Consider the following 22080-nt stretch of genomic DNA (forward strand, 5'->3'; position numbering starts at 1 on the left):
TCCCTCCCTCCCCCAGCAATGTCCTCCCGTGTGAGGTATTCCGTTCTTTGCTTCTATGATAGCTCACTGAGTGTGATGGTCTCCAGCTGCATCCATGTTGCTGCAAAGGCCATGATTTTGTTCTTGTTTGTGGCTGCATAGTACTCCACCATGTATGTGCAGTGCAGTTTATTTGCCCATCCATCTTCAAAGGGCCTCTGGGCGGGTTCCGCCTGTGTCTCTGCTGTTGCCCACACACCTCTGGCCTCCGGCCTTTGCTGTGGAGTGCCACAAGGACACAGTTTGCTGGTGTCACCGGGCATCCCTCAGCTCTGCCTGTGTGTGCTTGTGTGCTGAGGTCTGTGCAGTGTGGACGGGGAGGTCAGCTCTCGCAGGCGTCCACCTCACCATGACACCAAAGTCTGGGTGCAGAAGGCAAGCCTGTGCTCAGCGTGTGCTCGTCAGCAAGCCAATGCAGGACATCCGTGTGAGGCCGGCCCCAGATGTCCACACAGCCAGCTCCAGAGCTGAGTCCCAGCTCTCCGCCCACCTGGGTCCTGGAGCTGCTCCTGAGAGAAACATTCAGGGAGGAAGGCAGGAGAACGTTCTAGATCAGTGGATTTCAAACGCAAGCAGGTGCCAGCATTGCCGGGGTGGGGGGGCAAGGCCCACCCAGAGCTGACAGGATACGCACCGCGCTGTGAGGTGGGTGATCTGGAAGTGTGCGCCACTGCTGTTTCTGGTAGCTGGCATCAGGCCCTTGTGATGCCCTAACCCATGGCTGGACATAGGGCCATTTAGAGAGTGAGTCTGAGCGCTGCCCCTCTAGATGTAGGTTACAGGACACTATGGTGCTTGTACCCAGAGCCATGAGGGTGGAGAAGGTCTCTGACCATTAATTTTGTGAATGAAAACCATTTTTCAGCTGGGCATGGTGGCTCACTCCTGTAATCCCAGCACTTTGGGAGGCTGAGGCAGGAGGATTGCTTGAGGCCAGGAGTTGGAGACTAGCCTGGGCAGCATAGTGAGACCCTGTCTCTACAAAACATTTAAAAAATAAAGGGCAACCCCTTTGGGTCCCCTCCCACTGTGGGAGCTTTTCTGTCCTCTCAATAAATCCTGCTTTCTCACTAAAAATAAAATAAATAAAATTTAAAAATTAACTAGGCATGGTGTCCTGTGCCTGTAGTCCCAGCTACTCAGGAGACTGAGACAAGAGGATCGCTTGAGCCCAGGAGTCCGAGGCTGTGGTGAACTATGGTCGTGCCGCTGCACCCCAGCCTGGGTGACAGAGAGAGAGATTCTGTCTCTTAAAAAAAAATGGAATTAATAAACAAGAAAAATGGAACTAAAAAACAAAAAAAGCACAGTGGCTCATGCCTGTCATCCCAGCACTTTGGGAGGTAGAGGCAAGAGGGCTGCCTGAGCTCAGATGTTTGAGACCACCCTGGGAAACTCGGCGAGACTCCAACTTATAGTAAGTCCAAAAATTAGCCAGGTGTGGTAGCGTGTGCCTGTAGTTCCAGCTACCTGGAAGGCTGAGGCAGAAGGATCGCCTGAGCCCAGCAGGTCGAGGCTGTGGTAGCCGTGAGTGTGCCCCTACACTCCAGCCTGGGCCACAGAGTGAGACTCTGACTCAAAAAAAACAGGAAAGCTGCTTCTCATGACTGTTGGCTAATTGGCAAAGCCTGCAGTGTGGGTTGATGGGCCAGTGACATGCCCAATGTCAAAGGGAGTGTGGCCTCCTGGCAGAGGACTTCCTGGAGGGGGCGCGCAGGATGGCCTCAAAATGAGCACGCCTGTCCCCACAAGTGTTTAGGAATGAGTCACAGCCCGTTCACAAACCCTGCTTTGTCATGTCCACAGACCGAGCCCGAGATCATTGAGGAAACCAACGTGGACCGAGTCCACGAGGCCCGGGGCTACGGCCGGTCCCGGCAGGCGAAGGGCCACTCAGAGACGTCCACGCTGAGCTCCCAGCCGTCCATCGACGAGGTCCGACAGCAGATGCACCTGCTGCTGGAAGAGGCCTTCAGCCTGGCGTCCGCAGGCCATGCAGGCCACGCGGGCCAGAGCCGCCACCAGGAGACCCACGGCTCGGCCCAGCACCCGCCCTACTCGGAGGTGGTGACCAGCGCCCCGGGGACCATGACACGGCCTCGGGCAGGGGTGCAGTGGGTGCCGACCTACCGCCCGGACGTATACCAGTACAGCCTGCCCCGGCCGGTGAGTCGCACGTCCCTCGCGCGCGCTCCCAGCAGGGACGTGAAGCAGGGACCACGAGCTGAGGGGCTTGGGGTTTGGAGGCGAGGGTGCCAGGCTCTCGTCCCCGCTCCCACCACAACCAGAGTCCAGGCCACTGACTCCTGCGGGCAGGGCACACAAAGAGCCCTGATGCCCAGCCCCGGTGCGGGAGAAGGAATGTCCCCTCCTACTTCATAGGTCCTAGGGTGGCTTTCCTTTTCTGTGCTCCCTCCCGTCGAGGGCTGACCTCATTCTCCATACCCAGGTGGTTTCCTGCTCTTTCAAGTGTGAGACCCATTTAAGATGTCCAAAGGCATCCCAGACCCCGTGCTGAGAGACTGGGTAGCCTGGGGTGAGGACTGTGGGCTTTGAGCCAGGTGGCTTGGCTTTGAATCCCAGCTTTGCCATGTGAGAGCTGTCAGATCAGAACAGTAACTGTGGTCAAAACCAAACAAAAACAAGGCCAGTGCGGTGGCTCATGCCTGTCATTCCAGCACTTTGGGAGGCCAAGGTAAGAGGATTCCCTGAGCCCAGTAGTTTGAGACCAGCCTGGGCAACATGGCAAGACCTCATCTATACAAAAAAAAATTTTTTTCAATTAGCTGGCATGGTGGCACACACCTGTAGTCCCAGCTACTTGGGAGGCCGAGGCAGAAGGATCCCCTGAGCCCAGGAGGGTAAGGCTGCATGAGCCGTGGTTGTGGCAAGACACTCCAGCCTGGGCGACAGAGGGGAACCCCAACAGCAATAACAACAGCAAACTTGACTGATAGGTCTGGGGACGGCCACAAAGGGAGGGTTTTTTCACGCATAAATGTCTGATGCTAAGGGCTGTCCCAAGAAGCTTTGCAGAGCCACACCCTTGCACAAAGGACATGCAGTCTCACACACACACGCTCCTTCTGCCCGTCCGGCTTCATCTGTGCCACCCTGGGTGGTGATCCCTGTCACCAGGGATGGTGACCTCATGACAGCCATGCAGTCTGCTCATTTTCCCTGAAGAACCTTGGTCTCTCTTCACCACCCTGAACACGCAGATGGTTGGCCAGGGCCCAGGCATTCCTGCCACATGCTCGCTCCCAGACAAATACCCTTTTTGGAGCCTCGTTCTGTCTGTTGCTTAGGTGGGCAGGCCGCTTGCTCACTCTGTAACTCGGGGAAATTACTTGAATTCAGATGAAAAGAAACAACTAAGAAAGACAACGTCCTCTTGGAATTGTCGCAAAAGTCCAGCAGATTGACGTGTGCGGCATGAGATGGCTCCCGGGTGCGCCGTTCATGCCCAGGATGCATCCACCACGGGCCGTCCATTCTGTGGTACCCGCAGTCCACCTGTGAGAAAGTGTCCGAGGGCCGAGACCCTCTGTGAACTGCGTGGGTCTCGGCAATTATAATTTCATTCATCACCACAGTGCTTGCACAAAGCTTTTTTAAGCAGACAGACATCATCTCATGAGCCACGATTGTCATAAACAGCACTATATGCACGTAGAGGCACCAGGTTCTGGGCTCTGGGCGGGGTCTGGGATTCTGGGCAAAAAAAGCTGCAACACCTAGAACAAGTCTTCCGACTGGCGACACACAGACAGATGGGGCGTGAAACCATCTAAGACGCGTACTGGGGCCCCATCAAGGTTCAGCAATCAGGTTCGCGAACCATCCTAGGAAAAGTGCTCCGTGCCTCATGGCCAAATATCACCATGGTCACCTCCGAAGTACTCCCCTTGGGAAGCGCTGCACTGATGCCTGGCCTAGCCCACCTATCAAAGCAGTCTCGGAGCTCTTTTTCTGGAATGGCCATCGGAGCTGTCACTGTTATTTGTTGCCACTGACATTTAAGTTCGCAAAGTTGGCAGCACTGTATGAGCAACTGTATTGGAACACCCTCCCTCCTCACCTGATCTGGCCCCCAGTGACTTTTTTCTTTACTCGAAGATAAAGGAAATATTGAAAGGGAGACATCTGGACATTCAGGGTTTCAAGGGTCCTACGACAACAGCTCTGATGGCTGTTCCAGAAAAGGAGTTCCAAAATTGTTTTGATGAGTGGACGAGGCACTGGTGTCGGTGCCTGGCTTCCCAAGGGGAGGACCTCAAAGTGACTGTGGTGACCTTTGGCCAGGGTATGGAGCACGTTTTCTAGGATGGCTCACAACGAACTTAGTTGTCGGACCGTGCATCTTTACAATGAAGCCGCCTGAGATGGGAAGGCCCTGAGAGTGGGCGACAGAGGTTGGCCTCCAAGGGGACAGCGTCAGGGCAGACCTCTCATCACGGCGGGTCCATCTTGGCCAGCCACACCTGTGGCCCTTCTCGTCATGAAAGGAGCTCGCTAATGCCGCCCTAGAAATGACGATTCTCACCCCAACCTCTTCCCGAGTTCCCCTGTGCAGCGACCTTGCGGAAAGCAGTTGAAAAGCAGCGACTTGGAAGGACAACCATGACGGCTTCCATCCCCTAAAGCGGAAGGCTCGGGGCCCTGCCAGGGAGCACCAGGAGCTGGTGGGTTCAGCCCGCCAGGCAGGCCCAGGGTGTCAGTGTCCCAGAAGAGGCCCCTGCCAGCAGCCTGGGGTCCACACTGTGGTTTCCAAGACTCTTGGTCCTATTTTACTGCTGGGATCTGTGACGACTTCAAGCTCCAACCTAATGACCCATCTAATCTTGACGGCAGTCCTAACAGCCTGCGCCAAGAACGGAAATGTCCTACAGCCTTCCTGCTGGCACAGAGGAGGGGGGTTTGGAAAAGACCACAGGGCTCAAGCCACACCTTCCGCAGACCCTCCTGACAGGTGGGCCCACCTGGAACAGCAGGAAAGACAGCTGGCTCTGTTCACCAGACACTAAGCCACGCTGTGTAGACCTGATCCCTTCCGATCCAACAGCCACCCTGTGAGGTCACGATGATCCCAGAGGACTCAATGAGGAAACCAAGGCGTGCAGAAGGAAAGAAACATGCCCACGTTGATACGGATATAAGTGGCTGGATGTTAATTAGGACCTGGAGCTGCCTGACTTCAAAGCCAAAGTGAGTTGTGGGGTGTCCTCAGGCTGGGCGAGAATCCCACACCCAGGTGTGGGCATGATCCTCTCCCAAGGAAGCTCACTGGTGGCAGGGACCATTCATTCCAGTCCTCACCCCAGCAAGGCAGGCATCTCCAGTGGGGCAAAGCTGGAAATGTTAGTCTTTTTCCTCCTCTCCCCCTGAAAACAAGCAACCCCCCCAATGTCAGTGTCAATGTCAATGTCAATGATGAAATGCACGACATGTCAGGAATGAGCTTGATTCTGCCACAACACTTGGGTTCGAGAAATGTCACATGTCTACGGCTGCAGACCCAGCTACTTGAGAGGCTGAGGGGGGAGGATCGCTTGAGCCCAGGAGCTTGAGGCCAGCCTGACAGCATAGTGAGACCCTGTCTTTACCCAAAAAAGGAGAAGGAAAGGAATGTTCCATTCCTTGCGTTCTCGTGTTTGTCCGAGTCAAGTTGGAGTGTCTTCTGGGCCCCATCTGGCCTGCTGTTCTGGGGCCTTGTCCACTCCGGCTGTCCTCAATCATGGGCGGCCTGGTGAAGGGGGGATCCCGCAGGGGTTGACACCACTGCTGACGCGCTGTCCGACTCTCAGAAACCCGGGAAGGTGGCCACGCTCTGTGCATGGGCCAGGCTGGGGCAGGAAAGTGGGGAGAGGGAGTCTTCGGGAGAGACCGCGGAGCTTGGCCCCAAACCCAGTGGCCAGAAAGGGGACCTTCCTGTTCTGTGTTCCCCCCCTCGGTCTCTATCGGCTCAGACTGTTTTCGGGGCGCCCGGGGGTGGGGCTGCAGTATCTGGTCCCAGCTCATCCTTGTCTGACCGCTCCGGCTGGCACCCCCTAAAAGTCCTTGTCCCCAAATGTCTCGGGGGGCGGTTCAGGCAGGGTAGCCAGACCTCCTCCTTCAGACCTTGCTTGGCCAGACCTCCTCCTCCTCCCTTGCTTGAGTGGGCTCCCACCCACCCACCCTCTCCCCCCTCTCCTCTCTCTTCCTCCCGCTTTTTTCTTTTTCTGCTCCCTCTTTCTCTCTTTCTCTGTCTGTCCCTGTCTTACTCTCCCTCCTCCTCCCTTTTTCTCTTTCTTTCTCTTTCTCCCCCTCTCTTTCTGTCTCTCTCTTCCTTCCTTTCTCTGTCTTATTCTCACCGCCTCCCTCTCTCCCTCGTCCTCTCTTTCCTCTCCTCCTCTCACTTCCTCTCTCTCCCCGCCCAGCACACAGACTCCTGCCTCCTCCCCTCTCTAACAGTGTCCTCCCCCTCGGGCATCACTCCCCGGGACGTCCAAGCCTTCTGGTGAGACCCCACCACCTCCCACCTCCTGTGGGCTGGGAAGCCAGGCCTGCTGTGCTCCTGCTGCTGCCTGGCCTTCCCAGAGGAGACGTGGGGCCCCTGTCTGTTGGACTCCCACCTTCGATGGGCTCCCAGGCCTCCGGCGAACAGGACACAGCCCCTTGGGCCCCAGGTAATGGCCCCGGGCGTCCCCTGCAGCCCGGCTCTCCTTCCTCTGGGCAGAGTAGTCTCACGGTCCCTGGCTTCTTCCGTGCCTCCTGCCGAGGCCTCACACTGTCTGGGCTCACTCTCCCCTGGGATTGCTGGAAAGGACCCAGCCCCTCACCTGCCACCCAGGGGCACCCGGGACCGGAACGCTGAACAGACTGTGGTCACCCCCCTTTCTTCCACGTTCCACCCACTCTTCCAAGCCCAGAGCCTGTCCGATTCCAGGCATGCCCGGTTCCCACCAACCTCCACCAGCCTCAGAGACCCAAGCCCAGGTACAAAGACAGTCTTCAGTTCCGAGTCACCGATCTCCTTCCTGGCCAGAGGGCAGGGACCCCAAGAGAGGGCATCCTCAGGCCCCAGGCTGGACACCTCACCGTCACCATCACAGCACTGGGAATGTAGGACCTGGTGACAGTTTCGTGTAGTAGCTTCCCATGGGATTTCAGTTCCCAGGCAGCCGGGAGAGAGCCGAATCCCTCAAGGAAGGCACTAGAACACTAAAACGGAGGGCTCGGAGCCATGGGGAACCTCACGAGGCAGTGGGAGGACACAACAGGCATCCCTGGCCCGTGAGCTCATGGCCCAGGCTGCCTGTTTGTTGTGTGGCCCTGTGGCTGCCCCACGACCCCGAGGATTCAGCCCAGAGGGCTCATCTGTCCGACGCATGGTCTTGTTTTGTACCTTGCAGAATCTTCCAGGCAGGAGATTCCCTGGGTGCTCATCAGAATTTCGGAGCTTTTCACGGGTTCTCTTGGTGAACTGCTGTGGGATAGACATGGTGGGGAAAGCCCTTTCTCGGTTGGAAAACTGTCAACTTCTGAATAGGCCTCCAAGAGCCAGAGATAAAAACAGATGGCCTGCCTCGTATGTTGAGCAGTAGGAGAGGCCAGAGGGAGGACAGGACTGCAGACCTCTTCTCTCTGTGTCGGAAAAGATGTGACTTGTGTGTGGGTTTGCTGATAACCATGGAGTGAAAAGCTGGAAGGGCGTCAGGACAAGGATTTGCAAACTCTAAGGGTCTGGGGAGGTCCCAGGGTCATGAGACAGGGAGCTGAGGGCCGAGTTCACCAGGACTTCAGCCAAATGCGTCCTAGGGGCTATCAGAATGGTTCCACAGCCAAGGAGATGTTCGGAAGCCCATGAACTGAGCTGGTGTCATATGTCACAAGAAAAGTAAAACAAGGCTCAGAGAGACTGTATAACATGTCCAAGATATGAATGGCTGAGGCGAGACGAGAGCCTGGGTGTCTGTCCTTCTGGCTCACATGCCATTCCTCCTGAAGGTGGCCGCCCAGCACTCCAGGCGAAGGACACCTTGCTTAGTCAAGCAGATGTGGTTCCAACCTCCAGGGAGCATGGGATCTATGGAGCTGTAGTCTTGGCTCCCCAAATTCTCCTGCCATACACGGTGTACACAGATCCTCAGAAAGCAGAGGCACAGCTCAGTAGTGCCACCATCCAGGCCGACTTTGTCAGCACTTCTAGATCTGGCAGGTGTTTTCTCTCGTTTCTGTTCTGGAAAGTTAGCATCACCAACACACTTCTGGGCTGACCCTGATTTTCTGTGCACCTTTGCCTCCGTGACCCCTGAGTGCTACAGAGAAGGCATCTTCAATCCACCTGCGCCGTCTTGTGGGTGGTGTGCCTTTTCTCTCTGGCTGCCTTTAAGATCCTCTCTTTGCCTTTGGTGTTCTGCAGTTTCACAACAATGTATCCAGGTGTGTGTTTCATTGTTTTTATGCTGCTTCGGATACATGGAGCTTCCTGGAGTTATTAACACATTTGAGGTTGGCAAATTTTTCGCTTTCCTAATACTGAGAATGGGTAAAAATTTTAAAAATTTGAAGGTGGTTGCCGCAAACTTCTGTCACTAAACACAAGTGAAATGGACTTTTCTAAATTGTCACCTTTTTCACAATACAGCTAAAAGTCGCAGACATGTCCAGTATTTGCCCCAGACACCACTTTGACTAGTATTCTCTACTTTGTATTTTTATTCAGTTTATACACTGGATATACATCATTCAGAAACAGAATTTGCAAAGACGTAAATTCATATCAACAGCACCAGGAACAGTCCCAACTACTCGGGAGGTTGAGGCAGCAGGATCTCTTGAGCCCAGGAGTTTGAGACCAGCCTGGACAACATAGTGTGACCACATCTCTACAAAAACTCAAAAACTTAGCCGGGCGCATGCCTGTAGTCCCAGCTACTCGGAGGCTGAGGCAGAAGGATTGCCTGCACCTAGGAGGTCGAGGCTGCAGTGAGCTGTGTTTATGCCACTGCCCTCCAGCCTGGATGACAGAGTGAGACCCTGACTCAAAAACATAAAAACAGACTCCTATTTGTAGGTTCCCTGTGCTGAGGCCTTCAGTTTAAAGTTTTGCCATCCAGCTGGGTGTGGTGGTTCATGCCTATCATCCCAACAATTTGGGAGGCGGAGGCGAGAGGATTGCCTGAGTCCAGGGGTTCAAGACCAGCCTGGGCAATTTGGCGAGACCTCATCTCTACAGTCAATCAAAATATCAGCAGGGTGTGGTGGTGCATACCTGTGGTTCCAGCTCCTTAGAAGGCTGAGGCAGAAGGATCGCCTGAGCCCAGCAGATGGAGGGTGAGATGACCATGAAAAGTGTGCCCCTGCATTCCAGTGGGGGCAACAGGAAGACTCTGACTCAAAAAAAAAATAGAGTCCTGCCATCTGCCCCTGGAGACATGTGGCAGTCGTGGTACCCAGAGAGAGAGATGGACAGGAAACCCCTGCCAGCTTGTCTTCCCAGAGAGCATTTCTCAACCTTCTCTTGCTGGGAGGCTGCGGTTTGGCTCTCCCTAATCCTGCCAGTCTCTGTTCATTTTCTGTTTGTCCCTCGCATGTCATAAAGTCTGCACTTGTGTGGCAGGTCCAGCGTCTTCTCTTTGAACAGTGCTCACATACATGGACTCGCCCGATCTGCTCAGCAGCGCTTGGAGCATGTTGTCTCCATTTCAGAAGAGGATACTGGGGTCCAGAAATGTCACTCAAATTGCTTAAGGACCTGTGGTCCACTCGTCTGACTCCAAATTCATCACCCCACCCCCAGAAAAGCCTGTTGTCCCTGAGAAAGAATGAAAAATACACTCCATGATTCACTCATTCATTCATCCACCTAATAGGTACCTACCATCTGTCATCTCCAGGCACGAGGGTGCCGCTGACAACAAGCCCTTGCCCTTACTGTGGTCTTGTGGGTGGCAGGCTGTAAATACGCAAGCAGCAACGTAGCCAGGCGCGATCCTTGCCACCATGGAAAGCAACACAGGGACAGATAGAGCAGGCTGGGGGCTGATGGGAAGGAAGGCACTACTCCAGTCGGGGAGGAGCCCGAGGTGAGGCGGGAGGGGCCTTGGTGGTCCAGGCCGAGGCACCGTGATGCAGCGACCTGGCCCAGTGTGGTGGGCGTTGGGGGAAGGAGAAGGGAGAGGGGGCTGGAAGCCACAAGGAAGGTGGGCGGGGAGGAGAGTCGGCCCTGGGGTGACCATCCCTCTGACTGTCTCCCCGCAGGCCTACCGGTTCTCACAGCTGCCTGAGATGGTCATGGGCTCGCCCCCGCCGCCCGTGCCTCCCCGGACCGGCCCTGTAGCTGTGGCGTCTCTCAGGCGGTAACACCTCCCTTTCTTTGCTTTGCTGGCAATGTTTGGAAAAGGCTCGTCCTCGAGCTCTGCCTGCTCAAGGGCGCGTTACCAGTGCAGGCACCAGAGGCCCATGAAGAAAGTGGGGATGGCAGAGGGCCCCCACCATGCACGGCTTTTAAAATAGGAAGTCCTTGAGAATCCAGAGTCCTGACCTTGAAGTTCCGTAGCCTGACCTTGAGCCTCTAAACCAGTTCCAGCAGTGGTCTTCCCAGTGGTTGTGGCACATGCCTCTTGCCGTGCGTGCCACTTAAGGGTGGAGTCTGGGAAATGGGGAGGGGCATGCCTGGGTGGCCCCCACCTCTGGCCTTCCAGGAGGGAGTGGCTGAAACGTCTGCCATCAGGTGTGTCTGCTGTGACCCCTACATTAGACGTTCTCCTGGCTCCGTAGGGTGTGACAAGCCATAAGGGCAGACAAGAAACTGCCAGGAGCACTGGGAACGACTGGACGGGCCCGGGGTATGCAGGGACCACAGTCCTGCCCTCCTGCCCCAGCCTTCCAAGACGTGCTGGCCACGCCCTGTGTGCGCACCACAAGTCCAACTTGGTAAAAATGGGGGAAAAATGGAGTTTTCCCCAGGAAAAGCCCTGCCCGCACTGCCCAGGTTGAGCACGTGCAGCTGCGCGGAGTCAGCCTCGCCGGCTGGGTGGGTACAAATCAGCAGCTGGGCTCCCACCGCAAGGCCCTAGCACCTGCCGGCCTGTTGAGCCTGATTATGGAACTGGAGCGCTGGGGCCACAGGCCGTTGGAAGCCCTGGACTCCCCCACAGGGCTCTGAAGAGAGGAAGCAGGACTCGGGCCTTTGTGGGAAGGGTTTTCTGAACAAGCAGCAGGGCCTGGAACAGAATGTGGGAAGCCAGGGCGGCAGGAACAGGCGAAGGAGGGTCGGGGGAGAAGGGAGAAGGGAGAAGAGAGACCCCACCCGAGCACCCCCCCCACCGCCACGCGCCATGTCATCAAACTATCACATCCTCCTCTCTGGGCCTCCAGAGACAGCGGGGGGGCCTCACTCCCCAGAGCTCCGGGTGGGAGGGCCCCCATCAGCCGTTCGAAAGAGGCTTGCTTTCCCTCACCCCGCGGTCTCCTCCCATACCCTTCCCCACCACCCGCTGGCCGTGCCCAACACCAGGGGGCACCGCGCTGCCCATGGACGCAGGCTAGACAGGAGATTTTTGGCCGTGAGGCCATCCACCCACTGGCCCCCGCCCCGGACACAGATGAGGAGATGGGCCTGAATGCTGGGAGCTGGAGCCCAACTCGTGCCTCCCTCTCCCTTTCTTGCTGTGGCTGCCTTCTGCTCGCCTGTGGAGGTGCCCTGTGGACCACCAGCCCCTGCCCTCTGCAGCTGCCGCCCTACCTCCCTCCCTCTGTGATTCTGGGAGCCTGAAGTCCCTGTGAATTTGCCTCAGGCCCAGGTGATGCCTGCTCGGGAAACCGCCTGTGGCCGGGCACCCCCTGAACCGGAGACGCCGCTGGGCAGAGCCAGGTCCTCTCTGTGGGCTCACGGAGCACATAGGCACAGGCTGTGGGGAGGGGCCTGGCTCTCTGGTTGCCCGAGCACCAAAAAGAAATGTTAAAGAAGTTCTGGCCGGGCTCGGTGGCTCATCCTGTCATCCCAGCACTTCGGGAGGCCGAGTCGAGTGGATTGCCTGAGCCCGCAGGTTTGAGACCTGCTCGGGTACCTTGGCGAGACCTCATCTCTACAATAAAATTAAAAAAATAGCCGAGCGTGGTACTGTGCGTCTGTAGTTCCGGATACCCGGAAGGCTGAGGCGGAAGGATTGCTAGAGCCTAGCAGGTCAACACTGGGGTGGCCATGAGCGTGCCACGGCATTCTGGCCTGGGAGACAGAGTGAGACTCCAGCTCAAAAAAAAAACAAACTTCTGTCCCTGAGTGGGGTGACCCAACGAAGCCTTCTCATTGGCTGCCAATGATGTCATCACTGAGGCCAGCCCGCACAACCAATTGCTTTGCTTCCCCCGTGGAGAGGGGGAACACTCAATACTCCCCAGCCAAAGCAGCCCTAGGGGAAGGCTGACCCTTAGCCTCTAAAATGACTCCAGCCGGGCCACTGATGTTACCCACCCTTAGGGGCTTAGAGGCAGCTGCCCATGCCCGAGGGTGCAGGGGCACCCCTCCTGCCACCTGAGGTCGGGGCGACAGTGACACAGCCCCTCTACCCCCAGGTCCACCTCAGACATCGGCAGCAAGAGCAGAGGGGCGGAGTCCGCGGGGCCCGAGCCCGCCCAGCTGCACGACGGCGCCCCCTTCGCACAGGTGTCCCGAGGCCCCGTGTCCATGGCGCAGCTGGACCAGTCGGCCTTGAATTACTCAGGTGAGCCAGCCCGCATCTCCCCTCCAAGCCCCCTCTGTGTGCCACCCCGGGAGTCGAGGCCACGGAGGACAGCCTCCCTGACCCCAGGAGCCCCGACTCCAAGGGCCGCTGAAATCCACACAATCCCAGGTTGCACCCAAGCTGGCGCCATGTGCCTGGCCTCGGTGAGGCCTTCTGCCATTTCATCTCTTAAGCCTTCCAGATAAGGCGCCCACTCCCTTCCTCCCCTCCCCGGAGGGGACCACAGCCCTGCATGACAGGTCACCTCCTGGCTACATCCATGCCCACTCTGGCAGCACCCATTAACGGGTTACACACTTCATATCTTTCCCCTCACACAGCTTCCTTGGTCCCATATGGCTTTCCAGATATCGCCAGGCTGTACACACCCGCCTGGCACCAGGCTGTCCCTGCACACCACCCTGTGTCCTGAACATGACAAGCCACACCATCCTTTCCCTGTCAGTGGACGCGACAGGGATTTCCAGTGCTTTGCCGTCACAGACTATGCTGGAATGAAGCTGAGGCCTTCGCCAGACCGAGCTGGTCTTTTGTCTGTTCAAGCCACGCCTTTTAGGCTATGCTGCAGGCCCCAGTTGCCAACACGGATCCAAGCATCCACAGAGTCCAGAGAGCCCACCAGTGAGGCCACTCCGGTTGGTGCTTCTCCTGCGCCCTTTAAAACCACGCTTGGCTAGCCCGGCGCAGTGGGTCACGCCTGTCATCCCACCCCTTTGGGAGACCGAGGCGAGAGAATTGCCTGAGCTTGGGGGTTGGAGACCAGCCTGGCAAGACCTTGTCTTTACAATAAATAAAAAAATTAGTCGGGCATGGTGGTACATGCCTGTAGTCCCAGTTACTTGGAAGGCTGAGGCAGAAGGATTGCCTAAGCCCAGCAGGCCGAGGCTGTGGTGGCCGTGAGCGTGGCACTGCACTCCAGCCTGGGCGACAATGAGACTGATTTAAAAAAAAAAAAAGAAAAAAAAAATACCTGGCCCTTTAAAAAGACACATGTTGAGAGGTGTTGGGGAGAGACGGAGGAGCTGAGCCTGGCAGACGATGCCCTCCCTGGACTGGGAAGGTTAGTAAGGCCTCGCACCCCCTGGCCAGGGCCAGGGCCAGCATCCTCCCTGCTCCCCAGCACCGCCCTCCCCCAAGCCAGAGGCAGCCCAGTGGGCAGGGTGCCGGCTGGACCCCCCACGACCTCTCTGAGGGAGGAGACAGGTCCAGGGCACTTGGAGCACAGGCTGCATCTAATGATGTTAGCGAAAGCTGTCCCTGCCCCTGGGCGTGTGCAGACCCCACCGGGCACAGGAAGGAAGGGCTGGACTCCAGCCTGCTCGGCCTCGGGGACAGAGAGCTCCACGGAGCAGGGGCCAGGCTCCCCCCACCACCTCCCACCCTCCTCCCTGGGGTCTCAGCCGTCATGGCCAGGGTCCCCCTCCCTGAAACACACAGCTGTCTCCCCCAGCGAATGTCACAGCCCGTAGCAAGCTCCCTCAAGTGGGTCCTGGTTCAGTGCGACTTCAAACCCAGCAGCACCAGGGAGCCTGGGACACCGGCTTCTTTGGCTCCCGGACGGCCAGGCCCCGGAGACCAGCCTCTGCTGACCTCGCTGTCTTCCCTGCCAGGTAACACGGTGCCGGCTGTGTTCGCCATCCCAGCGGCCAGCAGACCTGGCTTCACCGGCTACTTCATCCCGACGCCACCTTCCTACCGGAGCCAGGCCTGGGTGTCCTATGCGGGGGAGAGCGAGCTCCCCAGCCAGTGGGCCGACTCGGTGAGAGCCCTCCTGCTCCTCGGGGGATGTTGCCCGCGGGGTGCGCCGGGGAAGCAGGGACAGGCTGAGGCCGGGTGTTCATTACCTCAACTCCCCCGTGGCCAAAGTCAGCTGCTGCAGAGCCGCGTGGTCAGCAGGCCCTCGGCCACAGGCCTGGAGACTCTCCTCCTCAGCCAGGCTCACATGTCCCCCGCTGGGTGGCCTCAGCCAAGGACATTTCTGTCCTCAGAAATGGCTGGGAATGTTCTAGGCACCGGACACCGCATTCGATGTCTTGTTTGTGTGAGCTTGTATAGTCCTCACCACAATCCTGTCAGGCAGGAGTGATTCCCCTGATGGCTTTATCATTTTACTCCCATTTTGCAGATGAGGCAACCGAGGCCCGGCCAGGTGCTGTGACATGTCTGAGGCCACACAGCTAGTGAGCAGGTGCCGAGGCCGGAATTCAAACCCGTGCCTGTCTGGCTCCAAAGCTTTCGATCATGTGTTTCTTGTGGCTGGAAAGTGCTGTCGAATTCTGGATGAAGGGCCAGGACATGAAGCCTTGGACACCCAGAGCTGAGTCACCCTGCAGAGAGAGCCTCAGACTCCTCCTACCTGGCCTCTGGCCGAGGGCCGGAGTGTGTGGCCCAGGGGACCTGGCACTCTGCTCTGGCCCGGGTGTTCACACCCACAGCTGCCTCTGAGTTGCCCGTCGGGGCAGTGGGTGAGCCAAGCCAGCAAACAAGGAGAGCCGCCTGGCTGGGTGGGTACAGGGACTCGCGCCTGTCATCCCAGCACTTTGGGAGGCAGAGGCAGGAGGATTGCCCGAGCCCAGGAATTGGAGACCACCCTGGGTAACTTGGCAAGAACTCATCTCTACAAAAATATAAAAATTCGGTGGGCGTGGTGGCACATGCCTGTAGATCCAGCTTCTTGGGAGGCTGAGGCAGAAGGATCGCCTGAGCCCAGCAGGTCGAGTCTGCGGGGCTGTGAGCATGCCACTGGCCTTCAGCCTGCACGACAGAGTGAGACTCCAACCTAAAAAAAAAATCCTTTTGAAGTGTAGGCAATCTGTGACCAGGCCGTAAACCGCAGCTTTGACAGCTCCTCACTCCAGGAGTGTGACACAGTCGTTCTGTGGGATCAGGGGAGTATTTTCCAAAACCTTGACCCCTTCCCTCAAGATCCTTACAGACAATACCTTAGCCAGACGTGAAGCTACATCCAGACACCTGTGGGTTCTTACTGCCTTAAAGATGATGGCAAACCTGACCTTCCCAACAGGATGGCTGGGCCACCCTGTTCCTCCCCCAGTGTGAGAAAGGACCAGCTTCCTAGTAGCTGCTTTTGATTAAGAGAAAGATGGGCTGGGTGCGGCGGCTCACGCCCATAATCCCATAATCCCTTTGGAAGGCTGAGGCAGGAGGATTCCTGGAGCCCAGGAGTTCGAGACCAGCCTAGGCCACACAGTGAGACCCCCATCTCTACAAAAAAAAAATTAGCCAAGCATGGTAGCATGCACTTGTAGTCTCAGCTACTCAGGAGGCTGAGATGGGAGGATCACCTGAGCCCAGGAGGTCGAGGCTGCAGTGAGCTGTGACCAGGCCAGTGCATGCCAGCCTAGGGGACGGGGCAAGACCCTGTCTCTGAACAAATAGAAACGAAGGTAACCAGTAGATTCAGACATGGACTCAGATGACCTGTTGCTGTCTGCAGCAAAATTTACACTGATTTGGGGCTTCCCAACAGCATGTCGGGTGAGTCCAGACTCCCAATTTCCCAAACGCACAGTGGCCCTGGCCTCCCTCTGCTTGTCCTCCGTCCCCCGCCTCCCTGCCAGTCGAGCTCCCTCCTCATGCCGGCCGCCTCTTCTCTCCCCTACAGGTTCCCCTCCCGGGGTACATCGAGGCCTACCCCCGCTCACGGTACCCACCCAGCTCGCCGTCCAGGCTTCCCCGCCAGTACAGCCAGCCGACCGGCCTCCACCCCAGCCTTGAGCAGGCCCCGGCGCCCTCCGTGGCGGGCTCGCAGCAGAGCCTGGCGGAGCCCGACCCTCCCGACGCGCCCCTGACCAACATCTCCACCGCGGCGCTCGTGAAGGCCATCCGGGAGGAGGTGGCCAAGCTGGCCAAGAAGCAGACGGACATGTTCGAGTTCCAGGTCTAGCCCGCGGGGCCCCGGGCTTCCAGGCTCCAGGCACGTGGCCCGCGGGCTTCTCTGTCGGGGTGGTGGCACCCGCGTCCTGGACGGTGAACGCCTTCCCACCCTCGGCTTTGGACACAGTGACCCGTGGGGCTTCTGGGAAACAGGAAGCACCCGAGCACTGGATTCTTGAACTAACCCCCGGGTTGTGCGTTGGAAGTCCCCACGTGGGCCTTGGGTCTGCTGTCCTGCTGGGTTGACTGAACGGTGGGTGTGTCCCTGTGGAGCCTTGGTTGCGAAGGGCACCACCAGCTCCAGACCCTGTCCCACACCACGTTTTCGTAAACACCGGGGGGCAGAGGATGTGGCTCCCACCTCCGGTGACCTCTGCATGTTAGTTCTGTTTCCGTGTCAGGGGCCGTGCAGGCGTGTGGGTGCAGCGCCCAACTGTCCCGCGTGTCCTCCGGCCATGGCTGTCGCCACTAAACCCTCTCTTGTCTGAGGGAGACGCTGACTGCAGCCGAGGACCTTGAGCCCCTTCCTGCTAAAGGCTCACGTCCAGAGTCAATTGAGTCGGATGGCAGTCGGGCCGAGGCTGTGCCTGTAAATAGTCCTGCCTCCCACTGGTGTCCCCACTAGTTAAACAGAGGCCGAGAGAGGGGAAGGAAGGGCCGGGGGATTTCTACCAACAGCGTTTTTAAAAGGTGTCGCCGCTTTGGAAACCGAGTCCCCTGTGAGTGATGCTCTCGCTGAGGGGAGTTTGTGCTGAGAGTTTTTGGGACCCTGCAGAAGAAACACAGTCATTTGTGGAGGCTTTTGTCTGCCCTGCTTGGAGGGTGGCTTGAGGACAGAGCTCTCTCTTTGGGGTCGTCGATGCATGGACTTTTAAAGGAAAACTTCGGTCTCTCCAGCCGTGAGGTCCAGCGCCCACGCTGCAAAGGAAGCAGTGACCCATCCCTGCTGGAAATGGGCGGCAAACCCATGATCTCCCCAGGCTGCAGCCTCTGTGTACAGAAGCTTCTGGATGCAGAAAATCTGAACCACATTTGTGTAAATAACCCATAAGTAGTGTGTGGAGATGGCCAGGTCCCCGCAGTGAACGGATGCTGAAATGGCAAGTGGCCACGGTGGCCAAGAGGTCGCAAGCCGCCCCTCTGGCATGGCGAGTCGGCCCCAAGAGCGCCAGCCAGCGGACCCTGCAGTCCGAGCACCGCTGCCAACCACCGTCCATGTCGGCGGAACGGCCACTGAGTGTGTTGTGGGAGCGGGTCGCCGGGTTCCTCCCCTGCTGTGGGGGGCTGCTCCGGTGTCCTGGGGGTCAGAGCCCATCTGCCACGGGTCACCAGCTTCACACGTCCATCCTTCTGAGCACATCTTATGTTGTCTCCACAAGTTTCTTTGGTCTTTGCTGGAAGAAAAAGGCAGACACGTGATTGTGGAGAGAAGATGAGAAATGGACTGATCAGATTCAACCCGTCCAAGCACAGACTTTTCAAAGAAGCCGTTGTTCCTTCTCGGTGGCAAATTGGCCCTTCTGGAATGTTCCGAGAGGAACCTGCAAGCAAGCTCCTTAGGTGGTGTCCTCTTGGTGTGCTGGTTGCTCTTCCATAGCATTCGCTTTTTGTTACTTAAAAAGAAAACAGCTATAAATAAAATGTATTTTTGTAATCCCATGTGTATATATGGTATATTTCTACCAAGGGAGGTGTTGTGGCCCAGAACCCAAATCTGCTTCCACCACGCTGTGGACAGTGCAGGACAATGCAATGGGTCGAGCCATGCTGACCGACGTCTGTCCACCAGGCATTTGATGCCCTGGAACAAACAGAGAGTCAAAGAAACTCGGCCTTTTCGTGCAGATGGGTGAGTCCGACCCCGTCATCCCCATCGTTCCACATCATCAAGTCCATCACTATTTCATCAGTGCCCTGACGTCCACCCAGCATGTTGACCCCTTGGGAATGCCTGGAAAGGCTGTACATGACAATGACGTTTCAAGACCTTGGTGTCATGGAGATATGGGTATGTGTTTCAGGAGAGTGTCTGGGCTGTGGGTGTCCCGGCGATTTTCAGGAAGTGTTGAGATTGCTGAAAATGTGGCGTATCTAACCGGATCCTCCCTTGAAGCAGACCCTATGAGCTCCCGAAACCAGATGAGAGCAGGACCCTGAGTCGGAAGGAAACCAATCAGCACGTGTTTTCCTGCAAGTGCAACATGGCCACCCCTGCTGGATTTTCTGTGAAAGGCAGATGCCTAGAAGTGCCTTGCGGGAGTTAAGCTCCACGTGGGTGCTCCGAGATCCTGGGGAAGCCACCATGAATCCATGCTGACAGTCACAGAAGGCACAGAGACCCTCGGGTGCCCTGGAGGAGGAGGCAAGAGTCCCGAGGGCAGGAGCCCACCTGTCAATCTGTGATCCAACTTGCTTTCTGTGTCACCCTGCTTCCTGCGGGCTCCCAGTGACACATGTCTTTAGCTGTGCCTGGGAGTTGGAAGAGGGACAAGGGTCGCGGGAGGGACTCCATCATGTTCCAAGGATGGTTGACTGTGTGAGGAATGCAGGTCCAGTGTGCTGAGGACGGTGCATCTGTGGCATAATGAACGTTCCCGGCACTAGTTTTGATGTGAGTTTTCTGCATTTGTGATAAAGCAATAAATGCATTTTAACTTTTCCCAGAGAGTACCACCAAGGAAACGGTGTCCTCAGCTGCTGCACAAGCCTGTGAATTCCTCTCTCAGTACCAAGGACCCAGACAGGCAGGTAGGGATGGCTCGATTGCTTTGCTCTGTGTGGTGGCAGATGTACGTGCAGTGTTGGGAAGGGGCCAGAACTGCAGGAGCAGAAAAGTCTATGGCGTGGCCCAGTGCCCATGAGCCAAGGCTTGTGCGGTGACAAGATGGTACTGCTACCTGCAGAGCAGAGAGCTTCCTCTTCCGGGTGGATGATGTGAGAATCCATTCTCTGATCCCAGGAGAAGTTTTGCCCTGGGTGTGTTCATTTACGAACTCAGCGGGAGGGTGTGTAATTTATGAGTAGCCTTGATGAAAGTGAGGCAATGGTTAGATCTGTGGTTTTAAAAACAGAGAAAAAAACCTGAACGAGAAGAATGGAGGCGGTGAGGAATCTGAATGCCCGATGGAGAGAAGTGCTTTTCTGACAGGCAGAAATCAGAGAAATGAATCAAAGACGTAAGCACTGATGACACAGAAATCAGCTTCCTTTTTGCTGCTCAGCACACAGGCACTCTCACTGGATGAACGGTATTTCAGGTGTTGTTTTAAAACTTTGAGGACAGGGTTTGGACTCAACCCTAAACTCTTCCAACCATGCACCAGAAAGTCCTTGGGAGTTATCTCCCAAATACAGCCAGATCGCTTAGAGAAAGGCGGGTATGTAGCTCAGAGCAATGCCTGGCTGGAGTCTGAGTGCTGGAAATTAGGTCCTGCAGCTCTGGCCAGTCTCGAAGGTGTCCCAGGCAAGGACTGTCAACCCCTTCCTTCCCACTAGCTTGAGGACGGTGTGGCAGAAATATGCCCTCCTCGCCCCGCCTCCCTCCCCCTCCCACGGCTTCCAGCCCTGTTCCCTTCATACACCAACTCAGCTCTTGGCTTCTCCTGCCGACCAGCCTTCTGTCTGTGCAGACGCAGCTGAAAAGGCCCCCCAGTTCCCCCCGGCACAGCCTTTCCCTTGAGTCCTCACTGCACTCTGACCAGCACCTCTGTGCCCCCAAGGCGAATTCTCGGGGCTCTGATTGGTCCGGTGTATCTGCCTGTGGGTGGCCATTCTGGGTCAGGGGCCATTGGAGGCAGGTATGAAATATAAGCATGCCCCTCCCAAGACTGACCCCACCTGCGGGGCTGCTGTTGGGGGCTAGTACTCAGAGGAAGGGGCACAAGGGGACAAAACCTCAAGGAACTGGGCCAGGTGTGGTGGTGCACGCCTATAATCCCAGCACTTTGAGAGGCTGCGTTAGGAGAATTACTTGAGCTCAGCAGTTCGAGACCAGCCTGGGCAACATAGCGGGACCCTATCTCTGCCAAAAAATGTTAAAAATATGCTGAGCAGGGTGGTACTCCCCTGTAGTCCCAGCTACCCGGGAGACCAAGGCAGGAGGATCACCTGAGCCCAGGAGGTCGAGACTGCAGTGAGCCCTGATTGTGCCACTCCACTACGGTCTAGGTGAGAGAGTGAGACCCTGACTCAATCAATCAATCAGCCAATGAATAAAAAAACAAGGCCCCTCCTTCAGCCTGGAACTGCCCATCACTCCGGGAGCCCCGTACAACCTGTCCCAGGGAAGCAGTTTCCCTGTACACGGCCGCGGAGAGGGAAGGATGCCCTCACTCGAACAGCACATGCCCTCCTGGCCCCAGGAGACCGGCCACAGTGGTCCCTCCACTCCCCACCCAACATGGTGCTGGAGACAGCCTCCAGGCCTGAGAAGGGATTCCGACCCAGCCCGGTTAGCACGGCTGCTTGCTCGGAGACAGTACATGTGTGTAAACCGCGTGGCCCTAGCTCAGGGGCCAGGGCGTGCCTCGTGGTCACACCCATGCATGGATGAGGGGACCCGGGGCTTCCAAGTCTTCTGAAACAAGATTGGCTTTGGGTGACACCACCATGGCTCTGCTGTGACCTCCGAATGCAGCGAGTTCGTGTCCCCGGAACGGAGAGGCCTCTTGCTCTCACAGGTGAGCTCTTCGTGTATCCCAGCCGAGGTTGTTGCCGAGACGGCGATGTTTCTGAAAAGGAGAATATTCAGAGCAGCAGCTGTCCCAAAAACAAATGCGTTTGAAAGACGTGGAGTTGCTTTGACCCTGCGGGTTGCAAAACTCGGGAAACGTGAGACGCAGTAGACCCGTCTCCCCTGCACAGCCCGCCCCCGCACGAGAGCCATGGAGGCCAGAGATCGAGGCGCTGCCTTCCCTCCCACGTTCAGACCCTCACAGATCCCGGAGGGCGGCCACACGTGCTCCTCCATGCACTGCCCGTGACCCTGCATGTCTCTCCTCCTCTCTTCCTGCGTCTGCACCCACCCCACCCACACGCAAACTGAGGAGAGGAGAGGTGTGAGCCCTCAGAGTCGGGGGCGTCAGTGGGCTGGAGACTTGGACAAAGGTGTAAATATCACAGCCCTTGAGCACGTCCCTCGGAACTCGTCTCTGACCCCTCACCTGGCACACGGCGACCCCGGCGTCGGGGCCTCCTCCCTCCCACGGGGCTGGGAGGCGCATGGAGCCTCGCGCCTCAGAACACGGTGCAGAAATGTATTCAAAGGCAGTCTTACCAAATTGTTACTTTTGTAATTCAGTTTTATCCAGCAAAACATCTTAGCTCCTCCTGTCCGCGGAATTATTTCATATTGTCACGTTGTCCCATGTCCCTCGCCACCGCTTCTTGTCAAGGAAAGACGAGGATAGTCCTG

At 57.0% G+C, this 22080-nt stretch overlaps 1 protein-coding gene across 1 annotated transcript in view; it reads left to right on the top strand.

Annotated features, from left to right (window-relative positions):
- The window catches only part of KIAA1549L (KIAA1549 like), a 96421-nt gene extending 78100 nt beyond the window's left edge, over positions 1 to 18321 (top strand). The window contains exons 19-23 of the mRNA XM_021716851.1: positions 1846 to 2205; positions 10285 to 10382; positions 12601 to 12749; positions 14381 to 14529; positions 16396 to 18321. Coding sequence (XP_021572526.1) covers positions 1846 to 2205; positions 10285 to 10382; positions 12601 to 12749; positions 14381 to 14529; positions 16396 to 16677 — 1038 coding nt within the window. The 3' untranslated portion in view covers positions 16678 to 18321. The remainder of the gene's footprint in view (positions 1 to 1845; positions 2206 to 10284; positions 10383 to 12600; positions 12750 to 14380; positions 14530 to 16395) is intronic.
- Positions 18322 to 22080: the final 3759 nt, after the last annotated feature.

Source organism: Carlito syrichta, unplaced genomic scaffold, assembly GCF_000164805.1.
Source record: "Carlito syrichta isolate Samal-C Ts95f unplaced genomic scaffold, Tarsius_syrichta-2.0.1 Scaffold106302, whole genome shotgun sequence".
Classification (NCBI taxonomy): domain Eukaryota; kingdom Metazoa; phylum Chordata; class Mammalia; order Primates; family Tarsiidae; genus Carlito; species Carlito syrichta.